Consider the following 16,051-nt stretch of genomic DNA (forward strand, 5'->3'; position numbering starts at 1 on the left):
ATCTTGTGGGAATCATCATGATGCTAAGTTAAACTGAGCTAGTAGATGTGAAAAAACTTTGGACCTAAAGGTATTACATAAGTATCAGTGGTACTGTATCTTAATGTTTGAGCTTCTTGTACCAGGCTGCCTGAAGATTCCTCCTTAATATGAAGTAGTCATGTTAGGTCATATTAATTAAATATAAATATTTAATTCTTTTAAGTACTTGAATCAGTTCACGTGTTTGACAGAAGGTCCTAGGATTTTATTTCCTAGATTATGTTCCTGATTTTGTCTGGTTTTGTGTTTAAAATAAACTTTAGTTTTGCATTCTAAATTGTCTAAATGTTGAAGAACCAGTAATTTTGTTAAATTGTATCAGCTAGCTTATTTTTTTCCTTATTTGCTTGGCGTTACAAACACCAAATGAAAAATTAGGTTACTTTTATCCTCCTTTTACAGTGTAATTGAATCTTTCTTATAGGGCAGACTTGCATGAGTTTAAATGAGCCAGCCACTCATTAAATCATAATCTCTTAGCTAAACCTACATGTAATGAGAAACTCAATAGGCAGGGTTATTTCTGTCTCTGAAATCAAGTCCATGTAATATCCAGAGTTTTGGGTTACAGCCCAGAGCAAGTTATTGAATATTAAGTATAATATAGATTATGAGACCCTGGTTGATATCTGTTGTTTTTATAATACAGTTTTGAGAGATAAGTCAGGAAAGACTAACGAGAGACCCGTGGGAAAGATTGCCAGTGTGACAATAAACCTTGGGAAGATAAGATGACTTAATGCCAAAATAATTACCAGCAAAAATTCCCAGTAATACAGAAACAGAGAGGAAGTTGTATGTTACTTCCAGGTGCTTATTTTTCTTTTGCAAGAAAGATGAATGTTATTTTTTTCCCCATGTTTTAGAGGCTAGTGCAAAAACCTGTGATGGTGTACAATGTGCCTTTGAAGAACTTGTTGAAAAGATCATTCAAACCCCTGGACTGTGGGAGAGTGAGAACCAGAATAAAGGAGTAAGGCTATCACACAGGGAAGAAAGCCATGGAGGAGCATGTGGAGGATATTGTTCTATGTTATAAACTCTGGGAAGGTCTATCTTTTGTGTTTTTGATCAGATAGTGTCATCTTTCTGTATATAAACTTCTTAACTGCTATTTTAGGGACCTTGCAGTTTGCACATATTTGTTTTGTATCATGGCGAACATTTATAAGAAAACACTCATCAGCTTTCCCAGGTAAAAATGTTTATGGTAAGCATGCACAAATTGCAACCTTCAGTCTTTTATGTAACATAAAATGGGTGTGCATTAGCAGGTGCACTCGATTTTATGACCTACATTCATCATGTATTTTTTTTAATCCATCCAACAAATATCTGTTGTAAAGCTGTCTGTCTGCATTTTGGTCTCCTTTTTTGGTTAATTTTGTCTGATTATTGGATTGCTTTGTATAACTCCTAGAAACCCTGGGAGCTATAAGTATAACAGATCTATTCCTGATGAATTCCTTTGCAGGTTTAACAGCATGTTCTTACAGCTTCTCTAGGAAGTTGATGTTATAGCTTTCTTTTTTAAAAATTTTTTTTGGGGGTTATTTAGCAAAAGCTCAAGACGCGTTATGGCTGCGGCGAATTTATAGTCACCTGCATTTGTCTGATGATGCTTCTGAACTAGCAGTGAAATAACAGAATTGGGACCTACTTTTTAATTCACTTCAATAAATAACTCAGTTGCTTAACTGGAGTTTTAATCCTGTGATATATACCTTAGATTCCTGGCACTTTTGCACTGCAGGTTTTATAGTGCAGTGTCTGATAGTGACAGTCGAGTTCTTTCCCCCACTTTGTTTCCAGAGAGATATGAAATTAGTGTGTTCATTGTGATTTGTTCATATAGTACTTAGCACATTTAAAACCAACTCTTTTTCTTAAATGTTGGTAGTGTTTGCCCAAGTATCTCAACTATAGCTTGTTTAATGTTATGAAGATATGTATCGTATGATCGCTTTAAATGGCTAGTTGATATTCTGAACCTTATTTCTATGTTTTGGGGGTCAGGGAGAAAAGCACGAAGTGACAGTTTGAGAAAAGGTGTTATATAGCTTCAGGATTCTGATGTGTGGGGAAATACTGTTGCAATGAAAATCTTGAATTTACTGTAACAAGTAGCAGTGGTTTATCAAAACTAACTTGTACAGACTAATAAATCTTTTCCAAAGTATTCAATTTTCTAACCTCTTGGTATTATATACTTGTATATTTTTTACATACACATAAGTTTATTACATATTGGTTTCTGTTATTTTATGCCAAAAATAAGGGTTATTTTCCCTTGAAAGCCAGTCACCATAATACATGACAGCAAACAACTAGTATTCTTGTCTTGGAAATTTGTTGTACATATGAATTTAGAACTCTTAAGCATTTTATATATTTCACCATCATAATGGGTGTATTTTTCTTAAAGAGTAGATTTCATTACAACCTGGTCTCTCAGATGCATTCTCTTCACATAAAGCCTCACATTCTACTTTGTTTACATTTGCTAGATAGCATTATACATCATGCTGAGTGGGTTTTTTAAACTGAATATTGTATCATTAATATTGAAATGTTGGAAGGAGGTAGATAATTCCAATGTGTACTTGTCATTTGTTCGTGTTCCATTAAAACTTTAGTTCATACTATTGAGTTCTTTATACAATGCATGTGTTGACATAATTTTAAAAAATTTTTCTGTTCCATAAAGAACTGTAACTATACTCTTTTTGTGGACTGGGTTTTTAACTTAATTTTATTGGCAGAATTTAGTTATTAAATGGCATCATATAACTTTTATAAGACCATTTATATTGTAAGCTTTTACAATTTTAAAAAATAAATAATTCATAGCCTGCTTTTCCCCAGTGTACCTGTGCAGGTTATGCACATTTTCCTGTTTCCAGTTATCAAATAAGAAGCCAGTGATCTTGATGGTAGTGATGAGCTTTTTCTAAGTTATAGGGTTGGCATTTTGCTGCTCACTTAATGGAATTTTAATATTTAGGAATCTATTTTCCTGATCGCTTTGATAGATCATTTAAATAAAGATTTAGTATATCACTATCCTTAGAATTGTGTTTAAACAGTATCCCCATCTTGATTATTAGAAGCATTTAGGAATTAAGTATATATTAAATACAGATCTTTGAATATTAAAAAGAGATGTCTCTTTAGTCTAGGATCACTCATGTGGATGCAGTCAAAAGAAAACATCTGTGTCGATACTTTTATGTCACATACTCAGAAGATCTGTATGTCCCTTTTGTGGGCAATTCCTCTACCAGTGCAGACTAAAATCCCTCCATACCCTGGTACACATAACTTCATGAATTGATGTGGCTAGCCTTCTACTGATGAGCCTCTCACAGCTTAATAAGATTGGTCATAGAGCAATTAGAACATAGATTTAGAGCTGAAGAGACCTCAGAAGTTACCAAAAACCATCTCATTTTGCAGATAAGGAAACTGAAGCCCAAAAAGATTGATTTGTTTCAACTCATAGGAGTATGAGAAACATGAAGTACCTAGGAGTATAAAGCAGTTTGTCTGTTTTCATTTTCTAGACAACTCAGAACTTGCTTTTAAATTTACCCTTGTAGGAATCTGTTAGTGTTAGTACCTGCTAAAAGCCTGTTACATTAACATCATGGGTAAAAACCTCATAGAGCCCCAGTGGAGATCTCCCAACCAGCACCACAAACACAGTATGTCAGTAAACCCGTACTTAGTCTTTCCAGGTTGGCAGAAACTCCAAGAGCTTGCACTCTTCTAGCATAAGTTTTTTTGGGAGTCAATGTTGAAGACCTGACTTAAAAGTGCTCAGACTCTCCATTGAGTTTCAAATTGAAGGCTTGGAATTAGGTGCTTAACTTAATTTCAGACTATTTTCAGACTCAAATCTGAGTGTCCCTTTTTCGAAACTATGGACATTATTTTAAAACGAGTGGATGTATTGTGCCAGAAAAAAAATCCCAACTAAAATCTTGCATCCACACGTATAAATGGATTGGTTTCATAATTACCCTGAGATTACTTTATGTAGGAGTCTGTAATAAAAAAAGTAAGGGTACACTCATAGTGTTTCATTAGTTTACAGCATAACATATAGTGAAGTAGGAGAAGAAATAATTCCTATACAGTAAGATAGATTATAATTTGATTTTGTGGGGCTATTTATAGAAGTATTTACTAATTGTTATTGATACATATAATAAATGAATAATAATTGTAATCAAATGAAGTAACATTTTTCTTGATTGTTAAGGCGGGCATTGGGATAATCTGCTTTGGGCTGAAACTTGTTTTGATTCCCCTTATTTCTGAAGTGCTTGTTAATTAAGATACTTTGATCCTAGATTAGCGTCTGGTACAAATGTTGTCTCAAGTCTGTCTCAGCTGGTTGACCTAAGGATCAAGCTCACCAGCTCATAGAAAGGACCTTGGAGGTCATCTCTTCCCACCCCCTCATTTTAGAGATGAAGAAAGAAGTTCAAGAAGGTTGTGAGTCATCCAAGGTTGCAGAGTTGAGAGTAACACCCAGTTCTAGTTTCTCATTTCATTGCTCTTTCCCACCATGCCATAAGATGTGGCTTTGCTGACAACTAAGATAATTTGACAAAAGCTAAAAACAAGAAAAAGCAGGTGGAAATTGGGATTTTAATCACTGTTTTATTTTCTGTATGTAAAATTGAGAAGTTTTATAAAATCTTTGTTTTCCTAATGAATCTTTCCTATAGAAAAATTGAGGTGAGAAGGGAATTATTGGAAATTAATTCAGAGTATTAGGTCTTAGAAAGGCTAGTATATCTTCAAGGTAACAGCCAAGTCTAGAAAGTGGATAAGGGATTAATTATTAGCTTTTCATGGGTGATCTGAAATTGTCACTTCACCCACTGAAGACTTTGCCCTCTAGGATAGAAAGACCTAGAAAAAGGAAGTGGGGTAGGAAACCTGAGCTCAGAAGGGGAGGGGTGGAGGAGGAAAACATTCTCATGGAAGGGTCACCGAGAAACCTTAAGATCTAAATTGGAATTCAAGTACTCTAATGGGGCTGTTTTGGAGGGGGAGAGATGATGCCTCAAAGACAAAATGAGACCTCCTCGGTAATCAGGAGCCAAGAAAAGTGATAGGAGTTCCATGAAAGTGAATAAAGACAGAGCATTTTTAGATCTAAGACTTCGGCTGTAGTTTTGGACTTCAGACAAAGCTGAGAACCTAACAGTATGAGACTGGAGATAGAGAGGGATGCCAATAAAGAGTTATTTGGATGTTGTGTGTGTTTTACATGTCCATAGATTGTGCCAATTCAGAGGGATTGAAGGAGGCAGGATAAAATTTCAATTCAGAAAAGCCATTTCACTTGCACTATATCCAAAAGAATCTGTTAATATCCTTTGTAATCTACATGGTAACAGTGTAAGGTTCTTTCAAACCTTTGATGGGATCGCTTGACTTTACCTGGGGCCAGGAGTATGGTGATTAGTTATGTTTATATAGCAGTTGAATACCTACAAAACTCTTTTTTCAGGATAGCCCACAGTTCCCGTTTTACATAGGAAATACAAGGTCCAAGACCTGTACATATAGTCATACTGTCTGTAAAGTATGTGGGAAAGCAAGGTTGAAAACATACTGCTGAAAGATGCAGTAAAACAAGTCTATTTGTAATCTGTCTAAAAACATACCATCTCCAGTGAGACTTCCAGTGAGCACTTCGATGCCAGTGATCAGTTCTTTTTCTGACTTTGTTATACCTTGAAGCTGAACCAGAAAATCCAGCACTTGTATTCCATGTTTGTGGTTCTCCTCTAGACTGTAAATGAGGTAATCTGAAAAATAAGATCTCTAGTGTCCGTTTGCATATGACATGTAGCACAATGAAGTACACATTCACAGTGAGTACACAATAGATACATGCTTACTGACTTGACAATCCTTGTGTGTGCACATGCTAGATTATTCTGATATTTTATCCTTGGGTGTCAATTTAACATTTGTATATCATTGTTACCATTTCCCTCTTTTTCACTCTTTATTAATTTGAATTAAACTGTAGAACTATGGTAGTGGTAATGCCATGGTAATTCCTTCTCCCTCAAGTTTTCATTTTCTACTTGGAATAATCAGAAGATGGCTAACTTGGATTGGAACATGAAGTATCAAGACGGAATAATACAGATTTGCTCTCAGACATTAGTAAGTCCAGTATAGATGACTAAAGAAAGCATAATTCACTTTTAGGAGATACATTTACCCAAAGTAGTTTTGCATGGGTCTGAAAAACATGTCAAACTCATTTGCACTTGCAAGCAGCGAATGCTCTTTCTCTGGCCAAGCAGCTCAAGTTTGGAAAGCAGTGCCATAGACTTAGAACTTTGTGGGTGGCTCCTGTGCATCAAACTCCTAGACACTGAGCAGAGGAACACATTGCCATGCATTGCCAGTTAGAAATAGAGACTTCCTGGCAGTGACCTCATCACTTAAGAGATTGTGAGCCAACACATCTTCGCTGCCGGAGCCACAGCTTTTCAAAATTTCAGGGAGTGTGGAGAGTGCAAAAAAGTTGAGATGGGTAAATCTATTCAAATAATGAGAATATTGCAAGCAGGGGGGCGGGAGGAGGGGTAAGAAGTAATGTTGAGATTGAGCTGGCTTCTTGTCTCTAAAAGGTCTGGTTGGCTACTAAGTTTGTAGTATACCCCCGAATACTGCATCTGGTTATCAGCAAATGAGATTTTATTAGGCTGTGAGCTGTAGTTTGAGGTCCTGACCATATCATGGAGTTTCTATAAGTAATTGTGCTGTGGGAGAGATGTTTTGAGAATGAAGATGCTTAATAATGAACCTTGTGAAAACTACTATTTTATTCCCTTTGGATTAATGACCACAAAGTTGTCTTGAGTGTTTCAAAAAAATATGTGTAGCTCAGAAATAATTGGTTTAGAAGAGAGAAATCACAAAAATTCAGAAGAGTTCTCATGAGAAATCCTTTTTTAAAAAAGTTTCTCCTTAAGAACTACATATTTTTTTCTTAAAAGTCAAAGGTTTAAGACTTGCCTGCAGAGTTATTTTGGGATGTTTTTCATCTTTCCATGAGGTGGCAGCAACTCTTAAGTAACCTGGGAAACCCAGACTCCTGGCCTGTTGGGAGGGCAGCATGGGAAGAGAGCTCTGACTTCCTAACTTGTACCGGCTGTACTTTTTTTTGCCAGCCTCTGCTCCCTTGTCACCTATTCCCTTGGAGTCTTTCCTGGCAAGAGATGAGCTGGGTAACGTCTTTTTTATTTGATCTAAGTTTTTCTGTTGTTCTGAACTGGCTGGCCAATGCTGATGTCAACAAGCCGATCTCACAACGGCCTTCAGTGTCAGATTACAGTCCAGCATTCACAGTGGTTGACAGTGCTGAATGTGGGGAAAATGAAAGCATAATTGATCCTGTATTTTGGAGAGGGGGGTAGTTTCTTTTCTGTGGTTATAGCTTTTTTTTTTTGTACAGGATTTTTTTTGGGGGGGAGTGAGTAGTAGTGATACCTAAGCAGTGGAGGTGCCAATAGCACTTTTAAAAACTAAATTTAATGAGGCATTTTTCAACCCAAATTTTTATTCCCCCTTCCCCTTTTGAAGGGTGTTTGGGGGCTTGGAAATTAGATTGCAGGCACAGAGGTTTACTCTTTTCTGGGGATGGGGAGAAAAAAGGATTGCTATTTTCTGGAAACAGTTAAAATAAAGGATTCCAAATTGCATTTCATTTTCCACTAAACTTTAAAACTAAATTGGTCAGTGATTTTGATTCCTGGATATTGACTACATTTTAATTCTAATAGACTCTTTTCTCCAAATGTTTTACATTAGATGACAATTCAGTTATTGTGTTCTTCATCAGAGTCTGGCTTTGCCATTCTCAACTATGTCCTTACTCAGAAGGCATGATATTGCCCAACAATGACACCACGTCTGGACTTAGTGTTGATGGATGTGAACTACGCCAGTAAATACATGGTGTATTGAACAGATGTTCTTCGAAGGAGCAAAACTCAGATAACTGAAACTTTGGTGTAATGACTAGAAGTTGGAAGACCAGTGTTAAAGTCTTGTTTCTACCTCTGTATACTTTGGGCAAATCACCTAATGTCTCCAGGTCTTGACTTCCCTATCTGTAAAATAAGAGTTGGACTAGATTTCTTTTTAGTTTAGCAGTCTGTAACCAGTTCCCCCCCCCCCCCAAATCCTTACAATCTTCGCGTTTAAAAACTCTAAATTCAGCCACTCCAAAATAATTTTCTTGGTATTAGAATTTGACAATAATGATGGCAGTTGTGGGTGGGGGTGGGGATGGGTGTGGCCCAAGAACAGTTAGAGGCCTGGCTCTGACGCTTAACCTCTTAGCCCAGTTGCCTCATTTGTAAAATGGGTGTAATACACTGCCTACTTCATAGGGTTGTTGGGAGGAAAGAACTTCTGAATCTTTAAAGTGGTATGTAAATGTGAATTGTAAAAATATTGCTTAAGACTTCAAAACATCTTAACTGGTTAGAGTGAGGGGGCTAACATTATTTTCAAAAAATGTTAATATGCTTGTGAGAAAGTCCAGTAATCAGAAGAGTGAACATGGTGGAAAGCATTTGGGTAAAGGTCAGTGAATTTCACGGCAGAAGCAAGCACTTATTGTCACTGGAGTATTTTATAGGCTACCTGGAGAGAGAGAGAAAAAATGAGTTTGGGAAATAGATCAGAAACCTTAGCAAGATGTGATGTGGTATTGATAAAGGGATGTTGGTTATTTGTACATATACTAGAATCTTTGTCTTTCCCCAAAAGCAGAGCAGCTAATAATTTCTTGGCTTAACTTAATAATAATTTCATCCTTGAAAATATATAGGAACCAAAGAGGGGAACTACTTTGGACCTTATTTAGCAATAGTGAGGGATGGGTTGCCAGGCTGGAAATGATAGGAATTTACTATTCTTCATCCTTTATTCTTCAGACAGAGAATTTGTTTTTCCAGGTTGTCACCCTTAATCTAGCCTCATTTTCCTTTCTTCAAAATCTTGGTCTTATAGTTAAATGATCTTTTACCCTAGAATCCCTTACTTCATTGTCCTGTTGTCATTTATGCCTTTCTAAATGTCATGCCTATGTTACTACTGGTTGGGTGTTGCTGAATGCTCAGAGTAGGAAGTCATACTACCATATTGAATAGTCCACCACTAACTTATTATCTAATCTCAACTAGACCATCATTAGTGCTGGACTCTGGTGTCAGGATACCTGAGTTCAAATCTAGCGTTACACACTAGCTGTGTGACCCTGGGTAAGTCACTCAACCTTTCTGCCTCAGTTTCCTCATCTGTAAAAAGAATCATGGCATCTACTTCCCAGGGTGGTTGTAAGGCTCAAATGAGACAATATTTGTAAAGTGCCTTGCAAGTCTTAAAGTGCTATATAAACGCTATTGTTACTGCTATTACTTGTCTGCCTGATCAACTATTGCACCCCTCATATCTGATCCAAATGTCTTCTGCCTCCAAGTCATTTATACCATCTCTCCCCTCTCTCAGCAGTGAATTTCACCTCGTACTTCACTGAAAAAAAATTAGGTCATCCCTTTCAAACTCCCTCTTTCCCACACTTCTGTACCTCACATCCTCTCATCCCTCATCCTCTCCTATCTATTCCATTTCCCCAAGAATGTGATTGCCTTTCTTGCCAACATTAATTCCTCTACATATATTCTTAACCTCATCCCTTTCAATCTCTCTTTATCTCTACTCATTCTTTGCTGCATACAAACATGCCTACATGTTCCCCATTCTTAAAAAGCTTCCATTTCACTTTACTAGCCCTCAGGCTATCTATTTTTCATACCTTTGCCAGCTAAACTACTGTTTGGCAGAGGGGGAAGTAGAAAGAACAAAGTTCTTCACACTCCTTTCTTCTCCTTTATCCTCTTCCACCCACTTCTTAACCTTTGTAAGTCTGGCTTCTGTGCCCACAACTTAATTGAAACAGCTTTCTCCAAGTTTACCATTGATGTTTTAAATATTAAATCCAATTCTCAGTCCTCCTACTTTACCTCTCTGCAGCATTTTCATAGTGCTAAATACCTTTCTTTCTAGTATACTTTCTCCATCCTGGATTTTCATGATGGTATTCAGTTGTGGTTCTCCTATCTGTGGGACCAATACTCAGGCTCCTTTGGGAGGATCATTATCACATTTCCCTCTGTGTAACTATACTCTATGAGTCTTGTCCTGGTCTTCTTCTCTTAATACACTCTTTCTCTTTTGAACTCGTCAGTTTCCATGGGTTCAGCTATTGGCACTTTGAAGATAACTCCCAAATCTACATTATCCAACCTCCTTCTCTCTTGAACTTCAGTCTCATATTCCCAGCTACGTGCTGGACATTTCTACCTTGTCCCTTAAATATCTCAAGCTCAATATATCCAAAATAGAGCTCATCTTTCCCCTTAAACCTTCTCCCTCCTAACTCTGCTTTTGTGAAGGGCCCCACCATCATTACTCAGGCTTACAATGTAGAAGTTATCCTCATTTGAGTCTAATTTCTCTCCCATGTCAAATCAGTTGCCAGATCTTGTCAATTCCACCTCCACATTTCACATCTTTCCTCTTCTCTCCACTCATACAGGTACCACCTTAATTCAGGCTCTCATTATCTCTCATCTTGAAAGATAAGAAAGCAATAGCTTTCTAACTGATCTGCTAGCCTCTATTCTCCAAGTCATCCTTTACATAATTGTCAGAGTGATTCTTCTAAAGCCTAAGTCTGACCATGTCACTCCTTTGCTCAAATTTCAGTGGTAAGCAAAATTATCATTTTGCAGATGATGTAATGATCTACATAGAGAACCTTAGAGAGATTTTAAAAAAAAGAAACAGTAAGTTCAGCATTTTATATCAGAAGGTATAAAATAAACCCACAGCCTGTATGTTACCAACAAAACCTTACTGGAAGAGATAATAGATTCCATCCAAAATAGTGTGTCAAATATTTAGGGGTCTACCTACTATGACATAGGAATTATATTTAGAAATATTGGCTTATATAAATGGAAAGATTGATTGCTCACATTAAACCATAGTAAAAATGACTGCTATCTAAATTTATTTAGTTCATGGTATGTGAACACCTACACACCTAGATGGCACAATGGATAGAATACTGGGCATGGAGTCAGAAAGACCTCAATTCCAATCCAGCCCCAGACCCTCAGTTGTATGGCCCTGGACAACTCACTGCCTTTGTCTTCCTCAGCTTCCTCATTTGTGAAATAGGGATAATAACCACACCTAGTCCCCAGAGTTGTTTTGAGGCTCAAATGAAATAACGTTTGTGAAGTATAGTATAACTTAAAGAAAACTTAAAACACTATATAAGTGCTAGCTATTACAGTTATCATTGTTGTAATTGTTACTACCAAACTAACAAGATTATTTTAGAGAGCCAGAAACAACATATTAGGTCCTCAAAATAGAGAAAAAAATTAACAGTAGTGTGCAGTTAAGTAAACCCAAAAATCATGGAGTAAGAATTCACTATTCAGCAAAAACTGATGGGGAAACTAGAAACAATTTGGCAGAAATTAGGTTTAGACCAATGTCTTATACCATCTACAATAGTCTCCAAACAGATACATGACAAAAAAAAGGTCACATAAATTAGAGGGGCTTGGAGAAAAAAGCCCTTTCATAACTAAATATAGGGGAGAGGTTCATGAACAGATAAGGGAAAGAATGTTATAGAAAATAATCAAATAGACATCAGAGTGTCTATGGGGAGATGGGTTGTCTCATCATCAACATTCCAACAAGACTGGTTTGCTTACTGTCTCTGCCTTTGGACAGGCTGTGTGCCCCATATTTGAAATACTCTCTTTCCTCATCTATGCCTCTTGGAATTCTTGGCTCCCTTTAAGGAGTTCAGGTGCCATCTCCTAATCTTCCCAGTTGTATTACATATGTTTATATTTATATCTGTACATATATACACATATATTCATATGTACTTCCATGTTTATGTGTGTTTCCTAATTTTATAGGTTTATGTGTGAAAGATCTCAGGTGCTGTAGTCCAACTCCATTTATAAATGAAGGAACTGAGGTTGGTGAATTAGTATGACTTGACTAAAGTGGCAGGATATGACACCAGATCTTCCTAATTCTGAGGATGGCTCTCTAGTCACTTAACCCAGCTGCCTCTTGCCTGGTACATAGTAGGTACTTTATAAATGTTTGTTGAAATTAACTGAAGTGGTCACTTTGACTTAGAATATTGTGATAAAGAAGTATAAGAAAGCCATGTCTGATTTGACATGTGCTTTAGATTTTTGGAGAACAGATTTTGAAGGGTTCAGACAATGATTAGTTAAGATGCCATGACCTAAATGCAAGTAGGTAAAGGAAGTCCTGGAGTGATAGGGTGCTTTCTGGGATGAAATTAAGAAGAAACAAACCATTGTACTGAGAAGGAAAGGGGGAGCTTGTCTAAAGAGAAGTTGCCTATGCAAATGCACAGGAAAGTCATTCATCCATTTAGATTTTTTAAAAGACAGAAGATGGGAACAAGGACAGGTAACATAGGATGAAAATAAAATCATGGCACCAATCAATCAAAAAGTGTTTGTTAAGCACCTACTATAGATCAAATCCTGTGCAAGGCACTTGAAAGGGTCATGAAGAGTAGGACATGACTGAAAGGACTGAACAGTAATTAAAAGAGGGAAGACAGTAGAATTAAGAGGTGTTGGAAGAAGCTTCCTGTAGAAAAATGGAATTTTAGTTGGAACTTGAATGAAGCCAGGAGGCGGAGTGGAGGTGAGACAGCATTCCAGGCTTGGAGGACAGCCAAAGAAAATGCCTGGAGCCAAGAGATAGAGTGTCTGGTTTGAAAGATAAGAACTAAACCTATTGTTTCATTCATACACTGAGCTCTCAAGAAAACTCCCTCTTCCTAGGCAGGTCAGCATCTTATATGCAACTTACAGACTTAGATAGTTCCTTAGAAGACACTTGCCCTGGGGTCAAAAAGCCAATGTGAATCCAAGGTAGTAATTGAACCCAGGTTTTTCTGTAATTGAAGTCAACTCTATCCACTTCTCCATGGTTGCCTCTAAAATGAAAGTTAATGAGGATAGACATAAAATCAGCTCTTGGGTTTTGAAAATTAGCTTCATACACACAACATGGAGGAGGTATGACTAGATAGCAATTAAAAGGTTTAAGAGATTGTAGCTGGCAAGCAATTTGATATAGCTACCAAAAAAAGCTAATGTGAGCTCAGATTGCATTGAAAAACATGTAGGACTCAGGAGAGGGTAAAAGTTATTTTCTTTAAAAATAAATTATATTACAATAACATTATATAAAACATTAGTTGCCAGTCGTAAAATACATATCCAGTTGTTCTAAATTTAGGTCATCCCCAGAGCTAAGCTACTCACCTAAAATGAGATGTATCTGGAAAGGAAGAAGAAAATATAATAAGAGACTTAAAGATAAAAGGGAATTTCCATGTAATATAGTCCAAAATCCTAATTTTTTTTTGGATGAAAAAGCAGTCCCAGAGAGAATGTGACCTGCCCAAGGTCACACAGAGGCAGAAGTATGATACATAAGTATACAATGAAAATATAAATTCTGCTCAGAACCACAGAATTTTAGAGTTGGACTTCCTTTTCCATTTGGCCAATTTTTCTTTTTAGGGCATTTTTCTCCTCATTGGCTTTTTTTGGACCTCTTGCCATTTGGATTAGGCTATTTTTTAAGGTGTTATTTTCTTCAGTATTTTTTTGGGTCTCCTTTAGCAAGCTTCTGACTTGTTTTTCATAATTTTCTTGCATCACTCTCATTTCTCTTCCCAGTTTTTCCTCTACTTCCCTTACTTCTCAAAATCCCTTTTGAGCTCTTCAGAGGCCTGGGACTGATTCATATTTTTCTTGGAGGCTTTGGATGTAGGAGCTTTGACTTTGTTGTCTTCTTCTGGTTGTATATTTTGATCTTTTTCACCAAAGTAAGATGATATAGTCTAACTCTTTTTGTGCTGCTTGCTCATGATCCTGGCCAATTACTTGAGTTTTAAACTCTTTGTTAAGGTAAGAATCTGCTTCCAATGTGGAGAATGAAGTGTCCCAAGCTTCAGGGTTTTGTACAGCTGTTTTCAGAAATTTTCAGTTCTTCCAAGGTGGTATGATAAGGGGCGAGGTGTTTACTCCTTTCCTGGCCTGTGACCACAAGTACTCCTTTCTGTCCTGTAACTGTGAGGAGGGGTTTCTCGTCACAGCCACTACAAGCTGTACCATGCCAGCATTCCTCCTCACCCCAGCACCACTACCCAGAACTGTGACCCACATCCAAACGCGGGCAAAGCAAGAGATTCCTGCCTCAGCACTGGCAAAGACATCCCTGCAATCCCTCTCTGATCAGCCACTGGATTCCCCCTCAGTCTGTGGGCTGGAAGCTTGGGAGGCAGTTGCCGCCTGCCATGCTCTTGGGGAATGGAGCTAAGACCCCGCCTTCCTCTCTCAGCACTGCAGAAACAGACTTTTCCCACTGACCTTCTAAGCTGTCTTTGGCATTGGTGGATTGAGGAGTCTGGAAACCTCCACAGCTGCCTGCGATTCAGTCCTCTGAGGCCTGCTCCAGGTTCACTGCTGCCTGCGCTCCCAGTCCGATGCGATATACCTTTCTGATCAATCATCCAGGTTGTCTTGGGCTGGAAATTTGTTTCACTCTGTCTTTTTGTGGGTTCTGCTGCTTCAGAATTTGTTTAGAGCCATTTTTTATGAGTATTTGGAGGGGTTTGGGGGAGAGCTCAAGCAGTCACTGCTTTCACTCTGCCATCTTGGCTCCGTGCCCAGAATTTTAGAGTTGGAAGAGACATCCACAGCCACTAGTCTGACCCATGTTGGATAAAGAAATCATATCATCCCTAACAAGCTGTCATCAAGCCTCTGTGTGAAGAGCTTCATTGAGGAGAAACCCATCCTTTCTTAAGGTAGTCCATTGCACTTGGAGCAGATCTCATTCTTAGGAAGTTTTTTTGACATCAAGCCTAAATTTTCAATTTTCACTCATTCCTCTTCATCCTGCCTCTTCCACATGGCATTCTTTTATATACTTGAATACTTTACATGAGGCAAATTTGGATGGAAAACATGGCTCGTTGGTTCCCAGCATTTTTTGTATGAATCCTTCAACAACAACAAAATGTGCTGTGAGCTCCCAGGATAATTTGGTATATTACACATAATATTCTTTTAGATTTTTATTCATTAAAGAGTTACAATAACTACAATGATAACTTTTGCCCCAAAGCTCCAAATTAATATTTATATTATGGAATTAAAATAAAAACCATAAATTTTATTCTACCTATAGTGTTAATTGTAACATAAAATTATATAAAATAATTACAAATATTTTTAAAACCTGGGACATTCTGAAAGAATTTAAAAAGCAATCCAATAAGACCTCATATGCTTACTATTATCTGCATGACTCCATATTCATTTTTTATTTTATAAATTTTATTGAATATAAATAACATTTTAATGAAATGTTACAGGTCAGAAGATATTTAACATAATAATCACATGTAAATTTAATTTTTATGCTGGGCTTTTTTTTGTTTGAACAAAGGTTTGTAATATTTGGCCCCATACCAGATAAATACAGTCTTAAATCTGGTTCTACATTGAATTTGTTTCTGTGTATTGATTTAAAACAAGAATAAAGTGAAAATGCTCACGCACACAAATATGTGGCAGAAAATGGTAGGAGTTTTTATAAGCTCTCTTGCTGAGAAATGGAAATTCATTTTTGTTTTTAGCTAGAAATTTACATGGCTGTCATTTTTGGATGTTGTTTGTAGTTCAAAATCCATTGATGTATTAAAATTTCTTTTTTATCCATTGTCAATTTATCAGCCAGAGAGGTAAAAGACATATCAAATGGATTAGGAGTCCAATTTAATTTATTGGAAATTCCAGGA

At 37.1% G+C, this 16,051-nt stretch overlaps 1 protein-coding gene across 1 annotated transcript in view; it reads left to right on the top strand.

Moving 5' to 3' along the window:
- The window catches only part of RAB18 (RAB18, member RAS oncogene family), a 62,753-nt gene extending 60,532 nt beyond the window's left edge, over positions 1-2,221 (top strand). Inside the window, exon 7 of the mRNA XM_020990315.2 lies at positions 909-2,221. Coding sequence (XP_020845974.1) covers positions 909-1,081 — 173 coding nt within the window. The 3' untranslated portion in view covers positions 1,082-2,221. The remainder of the gene's footprint in view (positions 1-908) is intronic.
- The last annotated feature ends 13,830 nt before the right edge of the window (positions 2,222-16,051 follow it).

This window comes from Phascolarctos cinereus, unplaced genomic scaffold (assembly GCF_003287225.1).
Source record: "Phascolarctos cinereus isolate Bilbo 61053 unplaced genomic scaffold, phaCin_HiC Scaffold_1;HRSCAF=81, whole genome shotgun sequence".
NCBI classification, from domain to species: Eukaryota; Metazoa; Chordata; class Mammalia; order Diprotodontia; family Phascolarctidae; genus Phascolarctos; species Phascolarctos cinereus.